The 20,496-nt window shown below is 48.1% G+C and overlaps 1 protein-coding gene across 1 annotated transcript; it reads left to right on the forward strand.

Annotated features, from left to right (window-relative positions):
* Window positions 1–5,209: 5,209 nt before the first annotated feature.
* Window positions 5,210–6,112, forward strand: LOC125344518 (proline-rich protein 23A-like). Its single transcript, XM_048337029.1, has one exon. It carries the CDS (start codon window positions 5,210–5,212, stop codon window positions 6,110–6,112), a length of 903 nt encoding a protein of 300 aa, XP_048192986.1.
* Window positions 6,113–20,496: the final 14,384 nt, after the last annotated feature.

Raw genomic sequence — 20,496 nt, forward strand, 5'->3', positions numbered from 1 at the left:
GGTTAATTTCCGTAAGTCAGGTAATGAGTATATTTATTTGGACAATGTCACCCCTTTCCTTCACTCTCTCACAGTTTTTCTGCCTGTCCCCACAGACATGTTGCACAGTTCTTTATCAACATACTGTTTAAAGAGTACCACTCTTGCATTTGTTCACCTTTGTCCCTCCAATTAATAGGGCCATTTCAATGGTGTCATTTCTGTCTGTCTCTAAGCCTGGGCATGCTTTCATATTTCTAGGTCTCCCATTTCTTTCATTAAGATTTTATAAGTTAATCTTGCTGAGACACTCCCAGAACAGAGAGACAAATGATCGATGGTCTCCCTGATATGCGGGTGTTAGAATTAAAATGTAAAGAGACAGAACAAAGTAAACAGGTCTCAAGATACCAAAATTCAGAAAAACCAAGTGAAGAGGACACAGAATGAGTGGAAAGTGAGTGAGAATAGTAATAACAGAAACAACAACAATAATATATCAGAGGGGACCATTGCTATATTGGACAGGGATGAAAGGGAATTAAGCAACTCATAGGTAGGAATGGAAAGGAAGGAAAGAGTGAAAGAGGGAACAGATGTTGCTAAACAAAAGGAACGTAATGCACATCATCTGACATGGAGAAAATGATTTATTGTTAAAGTTCCTAAGTCTGCATAAGCTATGTAGAGTAAAATGATAATTTTCATCATTGTGAAAGTTAAAATGTATACTGCGATATATATACGTAAATGTGTGTGTGGGGGGGGTGGGAAACTTAAACCCAGGAAGAAAGATTTTATCACTTTCACTGTTTCATTGTTTGATTTGCACCTTCTCGGTGAAGTTAACACCTAGTTATTTTGCTTTTTTGCAGGCTACTGTGAATGGGACTGTTTTCCTGATTTCTTTCTCAGCCTACTCATTATTGGCTATAGAAAAGCTACTGAATTTTGTATGCTGGTTTTAGATCGGCTAAATGCATAAAAATACTTATAAGCAGTAGAAGTTTCCTGGTAGGATTATAATACTTTATCTGCAATAGAGACAACTTGAGTTCTTCTTTCCCTATTTGAATCTTTCTTTCTCCTGCCTTATCTTTGGCTAGGATTTCTAGTACCTTACTGAATAAAAAATTGGCACAAATTCACTCTTAAAAAATAAAGACATATTTCACTCCAGACAGCTACAACAGGCATAAAACAGCATAAAAAGTATTTGATTGGCAGGAAGGGTAGAACTATCTCCTTTCCCTTTTCCTGTTTAAAAAAAAATTATATTAGGTATGAACTCAGAGACTTGCACTTAGTAAGCAAGCGCTTTACCACTTGAACCAGGCCTCCAGCCTGTCATCATTTTTAGAGACAAAGAAGTTGCTGTCCGTGTGATTACTCACATCGTCTTCCGTGTCTTTGTACAAAGTATTCAAACAAGATAGAGAAACAAATATCGCCTTTTGGAAAATGCGTCTCTTGAATTAAGAAACATACACTGCAGGGAACATCACCAAACAGCAGTGAGCTCTCACCAGGGGCAGTAAGGATAGTCACAACATGCTGCCACTGCAGAAAAGAAAATCCTCAGCTTAAGCTTGTAAACACACACAGAAAGGATGTTATCACCACAACCCTGGCATGAGAAGTAGGTGGGGAGGCCATGAAGAGGCGGCTACTTTACACGTGCTTGAGAATTTAGTGCATGAGTAAAAACACATAGACTTTTTAGGCCACTTAGTTCTGAGGTAAAGAAGTAGGAGTAAAAGTACATCTGTCGCAGCAGTTTCACAGAGCCCCTAACTCCCAAGAAATCATGAAATGCCAGAGTCCTATTCAAAAATGTTTACCTTGCACCTAGTTTGCCAATGGTATCCAAGCTCCTTGGGTTTTTCTTCTCCAACCTAGTTCCCTGCCCACGCTCTGAAGTGATTTTTGCAATTAGGCCTACGAGGAGACTTCAAGGCTTTCTTGCTGATTGTATTGATACTATTGGAAGACACCAAAGGAACCCAATGAGAGGCCTGGTAGTCCACCTACAGCTGAAAGAACGTAAAACCAGACTCCTGACACACTTACACACACACACACACAATCACACCAGTTTCAAACCCAGAGCCATCACTGAACCAAGTAGATTCTATGCCAACGAAACCTGCAAAAGTACTTCCTGACAAGTCAGAAACTGCAGATCCTGACTAACTATAGACACATTAGAAACTTAGGATATAGTGAAGAGCTAGTATTTAGCAAATACCAACAATGTTCCAAAAACAGGATGCATACCATCTCACAACCAATCTGCACAACTGGGTGGCATTCTCCCCATTTTGTAAGGCACCTGAGGCCTAAGTTGACAGAAAGTAGCATCAGTATACAGTGGGCACCAGTGGCTCACACCTGTAATCCTGTCTACTCAGGAGGCTAACATGTAAGGACCGAGCTGAGCAGGAAAACCCGAGGCTCTAATTTGCAGTTAATGACCAAGATTCCAGTAGTGTAACTAGAGCTCAACATTGAGTAGGAAAGGCTAAGGGATAGACCTCTGGCCCGGAGTGCAAACTCCAACACATATACATATAGAACTAGATCAAATGGCAACCAAGTTGAGCCACCGGAGATAAGGCAACAGGAAATACTTGGTTCCACCAAGCACTGGTGACGTCCCAGCCATTTGCAGTCTGAGCCAGGGGCCTAGAGCCCCTCCGTGATGCTGATGGGCTCTCTACTCACACATCTGTCTCTGATACCACAATTCCACCCTCTCATGAGGCATACGCATTATTGTCTCCGAGAATTTTTCAGAGTCACAATCAAATCTTCCCAGGCCAGAGAAGGTTATCCCACCCATGTCCATGTTACACACAGAAACACACACCCCATCGTCCTCTGCTCCAAGAGCACCCACTCGTATCCTTGGCAAGATATCCCCAGGGGACTGCAGTTTCTGGAAAGGCACTTGCAAATTCTCTGAGCACCTGATCGAAGCTCTGTAGTCCTGGTCCTACATCCCTGAGAGGATTTTCCACTGGGCAAGCAGTAACACCAGAAATCCAACTAGCAGAGTGGACCCAGATTGCAAGCCACCTGAAGCTTGAACACAATGAGCCACAAACATAAACAATTCTCATCCTGCAACCCTCATCTGTCAACTGAAAACAAGCTCAGGCATTTTGAATTGAAGCTTAAAGAGGGATGGGGATGGAAGGTGCTTACTGAGAATAACTAGGGCCCCATGCTCTGGAAATTCCTCCCACTGTTCTACTATATGTTGGAGAAAATTAGCTGCATTTGTTTGGGTACCAGAAAGATTCCACTGCCATCAAAGGACAGAGAATTCACTTAAATGTTGATCAAGAGAGGCTTGAATCTCAGGGACAGTGTACTGGCCATGAATTCAAGCCCCAAGACTGAGGAGAAAAAAAAATAGTAAAAATGCCAAGAAACCTGTAATCGTAGCTACTTAGAAGGCCAACCCAGGAAGAAAAGTCTCCAGGAGACTATTACATCCAAAACACCACTCAAAAACAAGAAGTAGGGGTGGGGAGGGTGGCTTGTCTAGTTTGCATGAAGACCTGGTCCAATTCCTCAACACCACATGAAGAGAAAATGCAGGAAGAGGTGTTGTGTCTCAAGTGGTAATGTGCTACCCTTGAGCAAAAAGAAGCCAGGAACATGCTGACAGCCTGAGTTCATTCCCCAGCACTGGCAGGAAGAAAAACAAAAACAAACAACAGCAACACAAAACACCAGAAGTAGCACTATGTGTAAATGAAGGGCAGGCCCTGGGCGAAAAGGAGCTCAGGGACAGCACCCAGGCCTTGAGTTCAAGCCCTAAGACCAGGCAGAAAAAGAAAAAGTAAGAAAAGCTGATTGCTCGTGGCACATGCCTCTCATCCTAGCTACTCAGGAGATGGTGATCTGAGTATCGCAGTTCTAACTCAAGCAAGGGAGGTAAGTCCATGAAACTGGGATCTGCAATTCACTACCAAAAACGCAAAATGGGGCTGTGGCACAAGTGGCAGAGGGCTGGCCTTGAGCAAAAAAAGCCGAGAGACAAGGCCCAGGCCCTGAGTTCAAACCCCGGGACACAGAGAGAGACAGAGAACCCAGACCCAGTTCTTTCAGGTCCTGCCTCAGACCAGGCTGTCGTTTTCCCTCATGCCATTTTCATCCTCCAGTAAACTGAACTAAAAGCATGTACACCTCAAAGTGGTGGCTTAGGTCCACTCTCCACACAGCTCGTCCATGTGTGGCATAAGGAGGACGGTGTGGCTCCCTAAACATAGAGCCATGGGGGGGGGGGGGTCACTACCATCGCGGAACATGAAGGGGAGGGGGGCAGGCGAACGAAGGAAGGGCGGGTGGGCAAGGGCAGTCATTGCATTCCACGGTCATGTGTGAAAAGGGGAAGTGTGGGTCGGGGGGAGACGCGGCTGGGGTGTGGAAGGGGCGACACAGGCCAAGATGCATTAGACGTTTTACACACCGCCATATTGGGCTAAGCCCCCTCAGGACACTTACTTAACCAATAATCAATAAAGAAGGGAAATGACAACTAATGTTCACACAATGCTAGGTTGAGTCTTCGGTCTCCACAGCCTCTGAAAGGGCAAAGCATGCATGTATGAAAGCAGGTCAACACACACCTCCATTTTGGGTCCTGACTCAAAAATGAAAAGCAAGCACTTCCGGCTTGGGTGCGCATGCGCTTTTGCCTCAGGGGTCGGCAGCGACTCGGCTTTCCACTCGGCTGACTTTGAAGTTATGAACAGCCTCTGAGGGAACGGGAGGAACACACGAGCAAGCGTTTTTCCCGCCACCAGAAGCCCGGCCCGGGACCAACACAATTTCCTCAGCCTCCTAGAGGTTCAGGAAGTATTTCTACAGCAGCGAGCAACCAATCGCAGCGCAGGTACTAGCCTCCGTAGTAGCACTCTCATTGGATGCAAGATGACAGGGCGGGGCCTAGCCTGCCTGGGGTCCGCCCGAGGGCACTTGCAACACCATCAGAATACAGACCACGCTACCATCCGCACCTGTGTGAGGGACACACGCCAGCGAGATTCAAAAGCGGCGGCCGGCCAGGGCCTCAGTAGACGACGACCTCTTCCCGCCTCACGGGGCCTCCTCTACACCTGACACCTGACTGTCACCCGGTGCATGCAAGCACCAACCGGAGACCCCGCGCCAGCACCACCAGACCTACCACGCCACTCCCGACATCGCCCTCGCCTTGATGGACGCCAGCACCACGCCCTGCTGCCGACCGGAGACTGGGGGACCCAGCCCGGAGAAGCTCAGCCGAAAGAACCACCCGGGGCCGCCACCCAGCCTGCAAGACCCCTCCGAGGTGACACCCTGGTTCACACCAGAGCCTGCGGGACCCAGTCCAGCGAAGCGCAGCCGAAAGGACCCGCCGAGGCCGCCACCCAGCTCCGAAGACTCCTCCAAGGCGACACCGGCCCCCGCAGACACCCACAACGCCCTCACCTCCCTGGTGGTCCTGGCCACTGGGTGCGCCCTGCAGGTGCCCCTAGGCCACGTCGATCTGGTGCTGGAGCCTCCGCCAACCTCGGTCCTCACCGTGGACCTCCTAGGCCACAGGCTCGTTCTCATCCCCCAGGACCTCTTGGGCCCCAACCCCCAAGGGCAGCCCGGGACCTCATCCGATGGCCTACTCCTGGATGATTTGCTGGATACACGGCCTGAGGACGTCGTGGTCCGGCAAGGCCTCTGCTGCCAGCCCTTCCCCGACGTGGCCTGCCAGGAAGAGGTCTATACCGAGGATGCTGAAGACACCGAGGAAGCTCAAGACACTGAGGACTCTGATCCTGACTTCCTGGAGCCAAGTTGGTCCAGCCCTGAGCCTCAAGACCCCAGCCCACAACCTGGTCTTGCCAGTGCCCACCCTTCATCCAAGCAGTCACAACACTCAGTATGTATTCAACCCGGACTTCCACCTTTTGAGGTTTGTCCAAGGCTCACTGCTGAGGCCTCTCCCTCTGTCTCCCAGCCTGCTTTCAAATCTGACCAGCCCACCAAATCTACTGGTGTGCCCTATGCACCGTCCATGCCCTGTGCAAGGCTAGAGATGCTCGTGCTCAGACCTATTGCCTTCCTCCTCCTACTGTTTGGTTGAGGGTGGTAGGGGGTCTGGTAGAAGCTACCAATGTAACCTCCATAGTTAGGATTTGGTGTGTTGGTTCCCTTACTCGTTATTGGGTTTCTTTTTTGAGTTTGTCTGACTGTGTGTTTGTTTGTATCATTGCAGAATGTTTGAACTGGCTGACTAGGAAATCTGGAAGATGGCCTCAGCCTTAAAACACACTACTTGGAATATATATCGGCTTTGAGTTAGCTGTTTAGATCCTTTTCCTGCAGAAGTCATCCTCAGTTTTTAGACTTCCACGCCATGTTTTTGCTTCAACCATCAGCTCCAGCACTTTGCCTTACAAGCTCACTTTTTCTCCAGTGCCCTACCATTGAATCTTTTTGCATCCATACGAATATAATCATTCTGCCAGCAACCAAACGCGTATGCCTGTATCCCGAGTTTTGCAGGCTGAGATCTGAAGGTCAAGCTTCAAGCCAGCTCCAGCAAGATAGTTGTAAGTTTCTTAGCTTCAACTGATCAGAAAAAAAAGCCAGAAAAGGAGCTGTAGCTCAAGTGGTAGAGTGCTAGCCTTGAGCACAAATGGTCAGGGACAGTGCCCAGGCAACGAGTTCAAGCCTGAGGACTGGCATCAGAAAAAGCTGCAAGTGGAGCTGTGGTTCAAGTGGTAGAGCGCTGGAGTTGAGGGAGTTGAACAAGCTAAGAGACAGAGTCCAGGCCTTGAATCAAGCCCTAGTACCAGCATACATATTCATTTAGTGGACGTTGGCCCTAGTCTCTGCTAATTCATCGCCACCATGGACTTACCTCCACCTGGCACCAATGGCTGATGCCTGTAATCCCAGCTACTCAGGAAGTGGAGAGCTGACAATGAAGGTTCAAAGCCAGCCTGGAAAGGAAAGTCTTTGAGACTCTTTGCAAATGCTGGAACTGGAGCTGTGACTCGAATGCTACAGTGCTAGCCCTGAGCACAAATGCTCAGGGACAGTGCCAGGGCCCTGAGTGCACATCCTAGGACCAGTACAAACAAACCAAGTTCCCTCGAGCAAATTTTCTACTATGCACGTTGGTGACTACAAAGCAAAAACCTTGAAACAGTGACCAGAGATCTTTGTTTTTCTATTATTAGCTTATCAAAGAATTGATGATTTTAAGTAGTGCGTTTTTTGTTTTGTTTTTTACAAACCCTTCCACTATTGGTATATTTTTAAATGTTTTCTCCTGTACTGAAAACCTCTCAGTTCTAGGGTTTGATATTATATACTTATAAGATCCTAAGTCTACTTTGTTCATGGATACTAGTGTATAGACATAATTTCTTACATTACTCTGATCTACAACAGAATTATGTAATTTTTGAATACATATCTATGTATTTCTTGGTTGGTTGGCAAGGACAATAATACCGGTAGATAAAGAGAATTTTGTGTGTTTTGATAAACACCTTTGTAGCTTACTTTTCCTGTCTTACACGCTCTATTGATGCTTCTAAGTTTTATCATTAAATAAAATGCTACTGTCCTTGGTTGGCAGATAACCCGTATCTTTACGGAGTAATTCGTTTTTCCTCCTAATCGTAGTGGGTGGGGGAAAAAAATCACAGAAACTTACGTTGGATTTCTGTTTTGTTTTTCTAATTCTAATCCCTGGACTGTGTCCCATCCCCAAGCCTGACATGAAATCCAGGAAACTGGGGTCAAGTTCAGGCTTTTAGGGTCTGGGCCTTGAGTTCATGTCTCATGAGGCTATTTCAAGTTGCAGAGCATGAGATCACAACAAGTGTTCCATTCAAATCCCATGCCCTATGTTCACAAACCCAGGCTCTGAGTTCAAGTCCCAGGCAGTGAGTTTGAGTCTCTGGACTCCAAGTTCCAGTTGCAGGGCCTGAATACAAGGCCTATGTGTTGAGGTCAAGGCCTTGGCCCCATCTAGGAGGCCTGACCTTGGAGTTGAAGGGAATGAACCCCATTTCAAGGCCTAGGTCTCAAGTTCAAGTCCCAGGCCCCCAATTTCTCCCCAGGCACCGAATGTCCAGTGCCAGGCCTGAGTTAAAGTTCTGGCTGTGAATTCCGGACGGTGACCCAGTGTTCAAGGCTCAGGCCTCAGGTTCAGTTCCAGGACCCAAGTTGAAATCCCTGGAGGTGTGTGAAAGGCTCAGGCCCCAATCCAAGGCCTGGCTTCAAGTTCATGGCCAGGGCCCACAATTCAAAGCCCAGACCTCGAGTTCCAGTCTCAGGCCCTGAGCGCCAGTTGGAGCAGCCGAAATCAGTTCAGGCCCCGAGTTCATGTTCTAGGACCTGAATTCAGTTCAGGGCCCCAGATCCAAGTTCAAGTCCCTGGCCCTAATTATATGGCCCAGCCCCAATATCAACGCCTTGGGACCAAAAGCAACTCTAAAACATGACGTTCATTCCCAAGTACAAAATCAAGTCCCCGGGCTGGCGTTCAAATCCCAATCCACGAGATTAAGGATCAAGCTCGCATTGTTCGAGTCCCATGCCATGATTTCAATGCTTGGTCCCCATGTTCAGATCCCAGGCCCTGAGTTCAGAGCCCAGGCTCTCATGTGAACTCAAATTCAAGCCCTAGGCCTGAAACATTGCAAAGGCCTAAGTTCGAGTTCCAAGGCCCATGTGCAAGTCCCAGTCCCCAAGTTCACATCCCAGCCATGGAGTCACGGCCAAGGTCCAAGTTTGTGTTCCAGACCTTGAGTTCAAGATCTGGGGCTCGAGTTCAAGTTGCAGGCCTGAGAGTAGGGCTCAGGCCTGAGCTCTACTCCCCATCCCAGGTTAAGGCCCACGTTCCTAGTTTCAGACCCAGGACTCTAGTTAAATCCCTGGTTCAAGGTTCAAGTCCCAAATCCTGATTACAATTCTCAGGCCTCAAGTTCAGGACCCAGGACTGGAGTTCAAGGCGTAGGCCTTCAGTTCAAGTTCCAAGACCCGACTTCAATTCCACAGACTTGAGTTCGAAGCCCAGGACCCGAGTTCAAGACCTAGGCTTTGGAGTTGAAGTCCTAGGCCTCAATTGCAAGTTGCAGAACGTTAGGGCAAGGCTCAGGCTGTCATTTCAGGTTCCAATCCTTCAGTTGAGGGTCCAGGCCATGAACTCAAGTCACAGGCCTGAACTGAAGGCTAATGCCCAAGTTCAAGTCCCAGGCACTGAGTTCTAGTCCTAAGCCACGAGTTCTAGTTGCAGGCCTATGAGGAAGGCCCAGGCCTGGCTTAAAGTCCCAACTGCCATTGCAAGACACAGCGGCCAAGTTCAAGTGTCAGGCTCTGAGTCAAGTCCCAAGCCCTGAATTCAAATCGCAGGCCCGAGTCAGTCAGGACCTAAGCATTTAATTCATGGCTCAGGCTGCTAGGGCAATCCTAAGAACCATGTTGAAGTCCCAGGCCCCGCATTCAGGGTGCAATCCCCGAGTTCAAGTCTGTGACAACCACTTCATTCTTAGACTAAGACTTGAAAGCCCAGGCTAGAAGGTCAAGGCCCAGGCTGAGAGTTCAAGGCCCAGGACTCAAATTCAAATCACAGGCCATGAGTTCAAGTACAGGGCTCAGATGTCTAGGCCTAGGTTCAGAGTTCAAGGCACAGGCACTGAGTTCATGACCTGGAGGGGGTCACTACGCAATTCTACAAGTCCTTTAAAGAAGAATACTCATACTCCTCAAGCTCTTCTGAGAAATAGAAGGAGAGGAAGTTATCACAAACTCATTTTCAGAAGCCAGTGTCATACTCATCCCCAAGCCAGGCTCGAGTTTAAGGCCTCGGCTGGGAAATCAAGGCCCACTTCAAGCCCAGGCCTCAAGTTCAAGTCCCGGGCCTTGAGTTCAAACATGGGACTGGGTTCAAGTCCCAGGTCAAGAATACAAGTCTCTTGCCTATACTTCATGTCCCAGACCCTGAGTCCTCCCTGGGCCCCAACTTGAAATCCCAGGACATGTGTTCAAAGCTTCACTCCCAGTTCGAGACCTGGGCCCTGAGTTCATGGCCCAGGCGCTCAATGCAGGGGCCTGTCCCTGAATTGAGGTCCAGACTCGGAGTTCCACTTCCATGCTCCAAGTTGAAGTCCAGGCCCCAATTTAAGGCCCAGTGCTGCTATCAGGGCCCAAGGCCCAATCCCTGAGTTCACGTCCCAGGTCCTTAGTTCACAGTCCATTTACTGAATTCAAGGCCTGAGCCCTGATTAGAAGGCACAGGCTGCAGAATCAAAGCACAGGCCTGGAGTTCAAATCTCAACCCAGAATTCAAGGATCAGGCTCTGAATCCCAGGCCCAGGCATGGAGCTCAGGGGTGCAAAGACTCAAGGTTAAGTTCCCGGCCTGAAAGCAATGCCTGGGCCACGGTTCAAATTCCAAACCCTGTGTCCAATACCCAGGCCTACAGTTTACATACATCCCAGCCCCTGAATGCAAGACCAAGGTCCAAGTTCCTATCCCGGGCCCCGAGTTCAAGTTCCAGACTGGAGAGGAAGGCCCAGGCCTGAGTTCTAGTCCCCATGCCCAAGTTAAAGCATTAAGGCCCAGGGCTCTAGTTCAATGCCTTGCCCAGAGTTCAAGTCCCAAGTCCTGATTTCAGTTCTTTGGCCTCAAGTTCAGGGGTCCAAAGACCTAAGGTTAAGTTCCCAGCCTGAAAGCAATGCCTGGGCCATGGTTCAAATTCCAAACTCCGTGTCCTATTCCCAGGCCTAGAGTTCACATCCCAGCCCCTGAATGCAAGACCAAGGTCCAAGTTCCTATCCCGGGGCTTGAGTTCAAGTTCCAGGCTGGAGAGGAAGGCCCAGGCCTCAGTTCTAGTCCCCATGCCCAAGTTAAAGCATTAAGGCCCAGGGCTCTAGTCCAATGCCTGGCCCAGAGTTCAAGTCCCAAGTCCTGATTTCAGTTCTGTGGCCTCAAGTTCAGGACCCAGGATTTTAGTTCATGGCCCAGGCCTTTTACTTCAAGTCCCAAGCTTTGACTTTAATTCCACAGACTAGAGTTCAAGTCCCAGGCTGTGAATCCAAGTGCCAGGCTCCAGTTCAAGTTCCAGGCTGTGAGGTCCAGGCCGTGACCCTCAGAAAAGGGCCGAGATATGTGGTTCAATTCCAAGCCCCGGGGGAGTAGTCCCAGTCCCCAATTCCTAGCAAAGGCCCTCAGTATAAATGCCAAGCTAAGAGTTCATTGCCTAGTCCCCCAAATCAAGCCCAGACTTTGAGTTAAAGTCTGAGGCCCATCTTTTCAGTCCCCAGCCCCAGAGTTCCAGTCGCTGGACCCGTAAGTTCATGATGTGGCCCCTGAGTTCAAGTCCTAAGCCTGGAGTCCAAGCCCCAGGCCCAAAGTCAAGGCCCAGGCTGTAAGTTCAAGTCCAGGCCCCCATTAATGGCATAGGCCTGAGTTCAAATGCAACCTGTGACATCTAGGCCGAGGTCCCAATTCCAAGTATGGACTTGGACAACATTCCCAGGCCCCCACTTCCAAGAGTTTGGGTTGAAGGCCCCGAGTTCATGGCCTGGGCCATGAGTTCAACTTTCAAGCCCCGTGTTTGTTTCCAGCCCCCAGTTCAAATCTCAGAACTGAAAGAAAAGGCTCAGGCCAGAGTTCTTGTTCCACAGCCCATGATCAAGTTGCAGGCCCCAAGTTCAGGTCTCAGGCCTGAATTGCAGGCCAAGGTCAGATTTTATATCCCTGACCACAAGTCAAGTCCCGGGAATCAAGTTCATGTGTCAGATCCTTAGGTCAACTCACAGGCCCCCATTTCAATGTCCAGCCTGGATCTCCTGGTCCAGGCTCAGATTTAAAGTCCAGGCCATGATGTCACATACCAGGCCCTGAGATCAAAGTCCCGTCACTGAGTTCAAGTCTCTGGCCTCGAGTTCAAGTCCGAGGCATCCAGCTAACATCCTGGATAGTACAGTCCCGATATCCAAGTTCAGGCCCCAATTTCCAGGCCTAAGCCCCAACTTCATGGCCCAGGCCCTGAGTTCAAAGGCAAGGAAGAGAATCCACGGCCCAGGCACCAAATTCTAGGCACAGGTTCGGAATTCCAGTTCCAGAGACCAATTTCAGGGCCCAGGACAAAGACTGAGACCCGACTCCCAGTCCTAGGTCTCTAGTGCAAATTCCTGGCTATGAATTCAAGTCCAAGGCCATGATTTCAAGTCCAAGGCCTGCAGTAGAAATCCCAGGCCCTGGCTTCAATCCAAGTTCCTGAGTTCACAGCCAAGGCCCAGACTTGAATGCCCGGGCCCAAGTTCAAGTCCCAGGCCATGAGTTCAGGGCCATGAAAAAGTTCAATTCTCAGGTGCTGAGTTCAAGGCTCAGGTCGACAATTCAGGTCCCAGGCCTCGAGTTCACGGCCCACTCCAGAGCTCAAGGCCCAGGTCTTGAATTCAGGGCCCAGGCTTCGAGATCAAGGACTAATCCCTGAGTTCAAAGCCCATGCCTCAATGTCAAGGGCCAGCACTGATAAAATGTCCATGCCCTAATTTCCAGTCCTAGGCCCCAAGTTAAATGCCCAGGTCCTGAGTTCAAGGCCAAGGCCCGGAACTCAAGTCTGAGGCCAAAATTCAAGTCGCAGGCATTGAACTCAAGTCTAGGCCAAGAAGTAAAAGTTCCAGACCCAGCATCACGTCACAGGCCAGAGTTCAAGTCCCAGGCCACAAGATCAACGCAAAGGCCCAGAGTTCAATGCCCACTCTGAGCTCAAGGCCCCGGTCATGAGTTCAATTCCCAAGCCCTAAGTTAATGTTGCAGGCCCTGAGTTCAAGTAGAGCTCAGAGTTCCAGGACAAAGCAGAGATCAAGTCCCAGACCCTGAGGTCAATCCTAGGCCTCAGGCTTAAGTCCCAAGCATTGAACTCAAGTCCCACGCCCAGAGTTAAATTTCCAGCCCAGCATTCAAGTCACAGGCCTTGACTTCAAGTCCCAGGTGCAGCGATCAAGACACAGGCCCCAGCTCAAAGCCCAAGCCCAGAGTTCAAGTTCCAGGAACTGAGTGTAAGTCTGAAGTGCCTGTTATAAGTCACAGGTTGAATACAAAGCCCAGCCCGGGGATCAATGCCTCGTACTCAAGTTCAAGTCCCAAGCTGTGAGTAAAACTACCATGTCCTGAATTCAGGTCCCAGGCTTCAAGTTCAAGGACCAGTCTCTGAGTTCAAAGTCTAGGCATGGAATCCAAGGGTGAGGTTCTAAGTAGAAGGCCCAGGATCTGGATTACAGTTCCAGAGGCAAGTTCAAGTCCCAGGCAACAGATCAAGTCCAAGCCCTGAGTTCAAGTGCTAAGCCCATTCCATTCCCAGCCATTTAACTCAGGTCCCAAGCCCAGAGTCAAAGTTCCAGGCCCAGCATTCCTTTCTCAATGCTTGAGTTCAAGGTCCTGGCCCCATGGTCCATTCCAGGCCAGAGTTCAAGTCCAAGGACCCAAGATCCAGGCCCAGGCCCTGAGATCAAGTCCCAGCAGCTGAGTTCAAGGCCCATGTCCACAGTTCAAGGCCTGGGCCCCCATTGGGGGAACTCTGTTTCTTAGGTCCTTTCACTCATTCAGTCAGCCAATGTTACTGAGCAGATACCGAAGCCAGACACAAAGGTCGGGGGAAAGCAGGTTTCTAAGGAATTCTGTTAAGTTCTTAGAATTAAGCTTTAGCAATGAAACCAGCAGAATTTCTTTGGCCATTGAGCCATTTCCATGGTAATCCCCATCCAGACTACATCATGGGGGATTTCACACGTAATCACAGGCTGACGCACAGCTCCTGATACCGGCTCTGTAAAACATGCTTGGCTGTACCACAGAGAGCCAGAGGGAGCTAATCTGACCAGCCAAGGCCTTGAACCCTGCTTCATAATCAGAAGACCTTGACAACAAAGAGGCTCAGGTGAAGAAAGGACAGAGTTCCCATGCCCTTCAACAACGGTGCCTTCCACTTTAGAATGGTTGTCAATTGTGGTTATAGACATGGCAAAACACACACACACACACACACACACACACACACACACACAACACAGTGGCTTAGAAGTGGAATGCTACACCATAGTGCAAGACATAGACTGGGACTCTGTTGCTGAGACAGAAGATTGATGGGAGAAGTTTTGTATAGGGAATTACACTCTATTGCCACCCTCCCTCCACACAGCACCTGCCTTCTGTCTTCCCCCAGCAGCCACATCTGGGAAGGGGAGGGGAGGGGACTCTGGTACAGGGGCAGAAGGAGGACAGGCGAGGTCTCTAATACCCAGCCCTCTCTCCAGACTGGAATGTGGAAAAGACCAGACCCAACCTCCCAGAGGGCCTTTCAGGATGAGGGGCCAGCTGAAAGATGCTCATGGAAGAGCCTTGAGGTCAGAGAAATCAACTCAAGGACCAGCCCGTGCATCTTACCACTGAACAAAGCAAGGCAAGACATGGAAGAACTTCATTCCAGGCCAGAGTGAGGGAGGCCTAATCTGAGACTAGATACTGAGTCATGCAACCTTCCTTGCTCTGTGAATTGTGTTTCTCTTTGTTGGTTGGCCATCCAGACTCATGGCTTCCAAATGCCCTGGATAGAAAGAACTGGGCTTCAGAAGGTACTCAGGCACTGGGAGCCAGGAGAGAGCCAGTACCAAGAAAGTGCCCCCTTTCAGCCTCTGTGGCTGTCACGTGACCTCCCACCTTTCCCTTCTTTACCCTGGAATCAAAGGCTGAGTCCCTGCCACATATAGATGGCTCCCTCCTACCGACTCAGGTAGCTGAGATCTGAGGCTCAACATTTGATGCCAGCTCATGGTGAACAGACCAACACTAAGCATATCCTGGCCTTTCTTGGGGCCAAGCCAGTGAGCATTCTTACTTTCTCGCTGCGGAGACTACTACATCAACAGCCATGGTAGCCTCCTCGATCAACAGGCCATTGGATCATATAGTCAGTGGACAATCACTGCTCTTCTTTTCCCTCCTAGCCACTAAAGTGAAGGGGTGAGAGGAGCAGACTGTACCAGGCTTGCATAGTGTTAGCACAGAACAGAGACAGGACCACAGTTTGAGCAGAGAAGCATTAGTAACACATGAAGAAAAACATTAGTAATAGATGAAACCCCATCTTGGAGGTCAAATTGGCTTAAATCCCCAATTTTCCAGCCCTAAGATAACTTCAGGCAGCATAGTTTACATCTCTGATTAGCAGCTTCTCCCACAACATGAGGTGGCACTTTTGTTCTAAAATTAACATGAAAGTGTCGAGTGGGACATGGGGTACTTGGAGAATCTCAGCACCTGCCCAGCCTCACCACATCTATAAAGGAAGGAACATTAACAACAAAAAAAAGCAATCCGGGAACAAATATCAGCCCAGTTCTACAGTGTCCTCGGAGGAGCAGCCAGAAGATAGAAAAACCCAGACAAGAGCTTGTTTTAAAAGACAAAGAAAAATATGATTAAGCAGGGCTGAGAATGCTGTAATGGAAGAATGAAAATACATTCCATCCCAGGACACTTGCATGTCAGCAGCTGATAGGGGCAGGAGTGGCCATCCCAAGGCCATGGGCACCTCCAATTGCCCGGCAGAGCATATGGGTCCTTGTGGACAATGGGCAGGCGAGAAGGGGCCAGGCCAGGGCCATCAGGGAAGGGCAGCCTTTCTGGGCAATGGGGTGGGGTCCCCAGGTCTGCAGCCTATGACTTGGGACTATGTGGCTTGGACTCTGTGCAGCAGTGGCTCCTTCTCATGCATCCTCTTTTTGTAAACTGGAGGGCAGTTGCAACGGCAATCACTTCCAGGTCCCAGGGAGGCAGCTGACCTGGATGGAATAAGGCTCAGAAAGGTAAAGGATTGCTCCTAAGATCACAGTGCTAGTGTGGTGTGTTGAGGCTAGGCCGATGAGAGCTCTCCCAGTCTTCATCCCCAGCCAAGGAGACTGTGTAATCACCTGGGCCTGAGAACAGCTCTGAGGTGAGCCTAATGGCCTGTGGCCCAGGAGCTAGTTTTCTCAGCCCCTCAACCTGATCCTCCACCACCTGGCCCTGTCCTCTCTCCCCCTGCCAATCCCCCACCCCTGACACAACATGTGGGAGTCCTCCTTCAGATGTCCACGCCCTTGCTCCCTCTCTGCGAAGCCAACCATGGCCAGCTTCCTGTCTGTCTCAGATTCCCTGTCTTCCTTGTACCTTCTCTTCCCCTGTTCTACTAGCTTGGTCCAACTCTCCTCAGCTGGGTCTGGGGTCAGGGCACGTGGGCTGACCTTGCACATCCTAGCTTCCTGCCCCTCCCAAAGGCCTCCCCAGCTATTAGCCCTGTGAAGGGTCTTCTGCTCTCAGATGGGACATCTAGTCGCCAATGAGGGGATGGTGCATGCAGTCAAGGGGCAGTTACCTCTGGAAAGAGGGTCTAAAACACCCCACCACAAGGCTCTAAGTATTAAATGCCAGAGCATACAAAAAGCAGCTAGCAGCTGGAGGGAGCGGGCCTCACACCTGTAATCCTAGCTACTCAGGGAGCTGAGATCTGAGGATACCACTGCCAAGCCAACCTGTGCAAACTGAAAAGACTACTCTCAACTTAACTAACAAAACGCCTGAACTAGAGAGGTGGATCAAGTGATAGTGCGCCAACCTTGAGCCAGAAACAACTAAGCAAAAGCTTAGCTGGGAATGTGGGAATGGTACAGTGCTTGCCTACCATGCATGAAGCCCTGGGTTCAATTCCTTAGGACCCCATAAACAGAAAAATCTAGAAGTTACTATGTGGTGCAAGAGGTACAGTGCTAGCCTTAAGTATAAAAAAGCCAGTGACAGTGCCCAGGCCCTGATTCCCAAGCGCCAGGGCTGGCAACGAACAAACAACAGAACAAAGCACATCAAAAGCCTTAAGTCCTGAGTTCAAGCCCTACTACTACCAGCAAAATAAAATAATGTAATACTACTTCTACTACTACTAATACTAATGATAATAACAGCTGAGTGCTGGTGGCTCATGCCTGTAATCACAACTACTCAGGAGAGTGAGATCTGAAGACTGAGGTTCAGAGCTAGTCTGAGCCGGGAAAGTCCATGACATCCATTGCTCCAATTAACCAGCAATAGGCCAGAAGTGACCAGGTACCGGTGGTTCATTTCTGTAATCCTGGCTACTCAGGAGGCTGGGATCTGTAGAGCAAAGATCAAAGTCAGCCCAGGTAGGAAAGGCCATGAGAATTTTTTCTCCAGTAAACCTCCTGAAAATTGGAAGTGGAGCTGTGGCTCAAAGTGGTAGAGCACTAGCCTTGAGCAAAAGAGTTCAGGGACACAGGCTAGGTCCTGAGTTCAAGCACCAGAACTGACACAACACCACCACCAGCAGCAGCAGCCAGGACCTTATGTGGCATATCCTAAATGTTCTTAATTTTCTTCTCTCATTCCCTGGTAATACTCCCTCCCCCTCAAGGAGAAAAGTCGGGGGATGGGGCTGTATGAATCCTCTCTCTGCCTCCTCCAGGTCTACCCTGAACTGTGAAATCTGGGTAGGGTACAGTTTCAGGCTGCAGATGCTATGACAGCACGGCTTAAACTGAATTACACTGAAACCAGAGAAGCCTTCATGTCTCCCAGGGAGTTCAAAAGTATTGGCCCTATAACTGCACTCTGGACCGGAAAAGGCATTCAGTCTGCTCACAAGTCCTTCGGCTCACGCTCTAGGGCAGCTTTCTGCCCTTTGAAATAAGCTCATTCCTTATGCCCACACATTTGGGAATCCAGGATTGAATATTAGCTCTATTACACAAAGCCCATTTCTAAGGTATTTCTTTGCATGCTATCAGAGTCCTGTGTAATTTCATCTCTCCACAGAATCAGTCTTGTTTGTACAGACGAGGCCTTAGGCTCCTATGAGAAAGAACAGATGAAGGAGAGAATGACAAGAAGCAAGGTATCATATGCCAAGTTCCATAGGAACTTGTGCACTGATTTTTCCATTTCTTTGAAAAGTACCACTGGGAGTTTGATGCAATAACTCTATGCAGTGCTTGGGCCAATATGGTCAATTTCTAAATTTTTGTTCTTATTTAACAGGTGATATAGAGAGGGGTTAATTTCCGTAAGTCAGGTAATGAGTATATTTATTTGGACAATGTCACCCCTTTCCTTCACTCTCTCACAGTTTTTCTGCCTGTCCCCACAGACATGTTGCACAGTTCTTTATCAACATACTGTTTAAAGAGTACCACTCTTGCATTTGTTCACCTTTGTCCCTCCAATTAATAGGGCCATTTCAATGGTGTCATTTCTGTCTGTCTCTAAGCCTGGGCATGCTTTCATATTTCTAGGTCTCCCATTTCTTTCATTAAGATTTTATAAGTTAATCTTGCTGAGACACTCCCAGAACAGAGAGACAAATGATCGATGGTCTCCCTGATATGCGGGTGTTAGAATTAAAATGTAAAGAGACAGAACAAAGTAAACAGGTCTCAAGATACCAAAATTCAGAAAAACCAAGTGAAGAGGACACAGAATGAGTGGAAAGTGAGTGAGAATAGTAATAACAGAAACAACAACAATAATATATCAGAGGGGACCATTGCTATATTGGACAGGGATGAAAGGGAATTAAGCAACTCATAGGTAGGAATGGAAAGGAAGGAAAGAGTGAAAGAGGGAACAGATGTTGCTAAACAAAAGGAACGTAATGCACATCATCTGACATGGAGAAAATGATTTATTGTTAAAGTTCCTAAGTCTGCATAAGCTATGTAGAGTAAAATGATAATTTTCATCATTGTGAAAGTTAAAATGTATACTGCGATATATATACGTAAATGTGTGTGTGGGGGGGGTGGGAAACTTAAACCCAGGAAGAAAGATTTTATCACTTTCACTGTTTCATTGTTTGATTTGCACCTTCTCGGTGAAGTTAACACCTAGTTATTTTGCTTTTTTGCAGGCTACTGTGAATGGGACTGTTTTCCTGATTTCTTTCTCAGCCTACTCATTATTGGCTATAGAAAAGCTACTGAATTTTGTATGCTGGTTTTAGATCGGCTAAATGCATAAAAATACTTATAAGCAGTAGAAGTTTCCTGGTAGGATTATAATACTTTATCTGCAATAGAGACAACTTGAGTTCTTCTTTCCCTATTTGAATCTTTCTTTCTCCTGCCTTATCTTTGGCTAGGATTTCTAGTACCTTACTGAATAAAAAATTGGCACAAATTCACTCTTAAAAAATAAAGACATATTTCACTCCAGACAGCTACAACAGGCATAAAACAGCATAAAAAGTATTTGATTGGCAGGAAGGGTAGAACTATCTCCTTTCCCTTTTCCTGTTTAAAAAAAAATTATATTAGGTATGAACTCAGAGACTTGCACTTAGTAAGCAAGCGCTTTACCACTTGAACCAGGCCTCCAGCCTGTCATCATTTTTAGAGACAAAGAAGTTGCTGTCCGTGTGATTACTCACATCGTCTTCCGTGTCTTTGTACAAAGTATTCAAACAAGATAGAGAAACAAATATCGCCTTTTGGAAAATGCGTCTCTTGAATTAAGAAACATACACTGCAGGGAACATCACCAAACAGCAGTGAGCTCTCACCAGGGGCAGTAAGGATAGTCACAACATGCTGCCACTGCAGAAAAGAAAATCCTCAGCTTAAGCTTGTAAACACACACAGAAAGGATGTTATCACCACAACCCTGGCATGAGAAGTAGGTGGGGAGGCCATGAAGAGGCGGCTACTTTACACGTGCTTGAGAATTTAGTGCATGAGTAAAAACACATAGACTTTTTAGGCCACTTAGTTCTGAGGTAAAGAAGTAGGAGTAAAAGTACATCTGTCGCAGCAGTTTCACAGAGCCCCTAACTCCCAAGAAATCATGAAATGCCAGAGTCCTATTCAAAAATGTTTACCTTGCACCTAGTTTGCCAATGGTATCCAAGCTCCTTGGGTTTTTCTTCTCCAACCTAGTTCCCTGCCCACGCTCTGAAGTGATTTTTGCAATTAGGCCTACGAGGAGACTTCAAGGCTTTCTTGCTGATTGTATTGATACTATTGGAAGACACCAAAGGAACCCAATGAGAGGCCTGGTAGTCCACCTACAGCTGAAAGAACGTAAAACCAGACTCCTGACACACTTACACACACACACACACAATCACACCAGTTTCAAACCCAGAGCCATCACTGAACCAAGTAGATTCTATGCCAACGAAACCTGCAAAAGTACTTCCTGACAAGTCAGAAACTGCAGATCCTGACTAACTATAGACACATTAGAAACTTAGGATATAGTGAAGAGCTAGTATTTAGCAAATACCAACAATGTTCCAAAAACAGGATGCATACCATCTCACAACCAATCTGCACAACTGGGTGGCATTCTCCCCATTTTGTAAGGCACCTGAGGCCTAAGTTGACAGAAAGTAGCATCAGTATACAGTGGGCACCAGTGGCTCACACCTGTAATCCTGTCTACTCAGGAGGCTAA

Source organism: Perognathus longimembris, unplaced genomic scaffold (genome assembly GCF_023159225.1).
Source record: "Perognathus longimembris pacificus isolate PPM17 unplaced genomic scaffold, ASM2315922v1 HiC_scaffold_138, whole genome shotgun sequence".
NCBI lineage: Eukaryota > Metazoa > Chordata > Mammalia > Rodentia > Heteromyidae > Perognathus > Perognathus longimembris.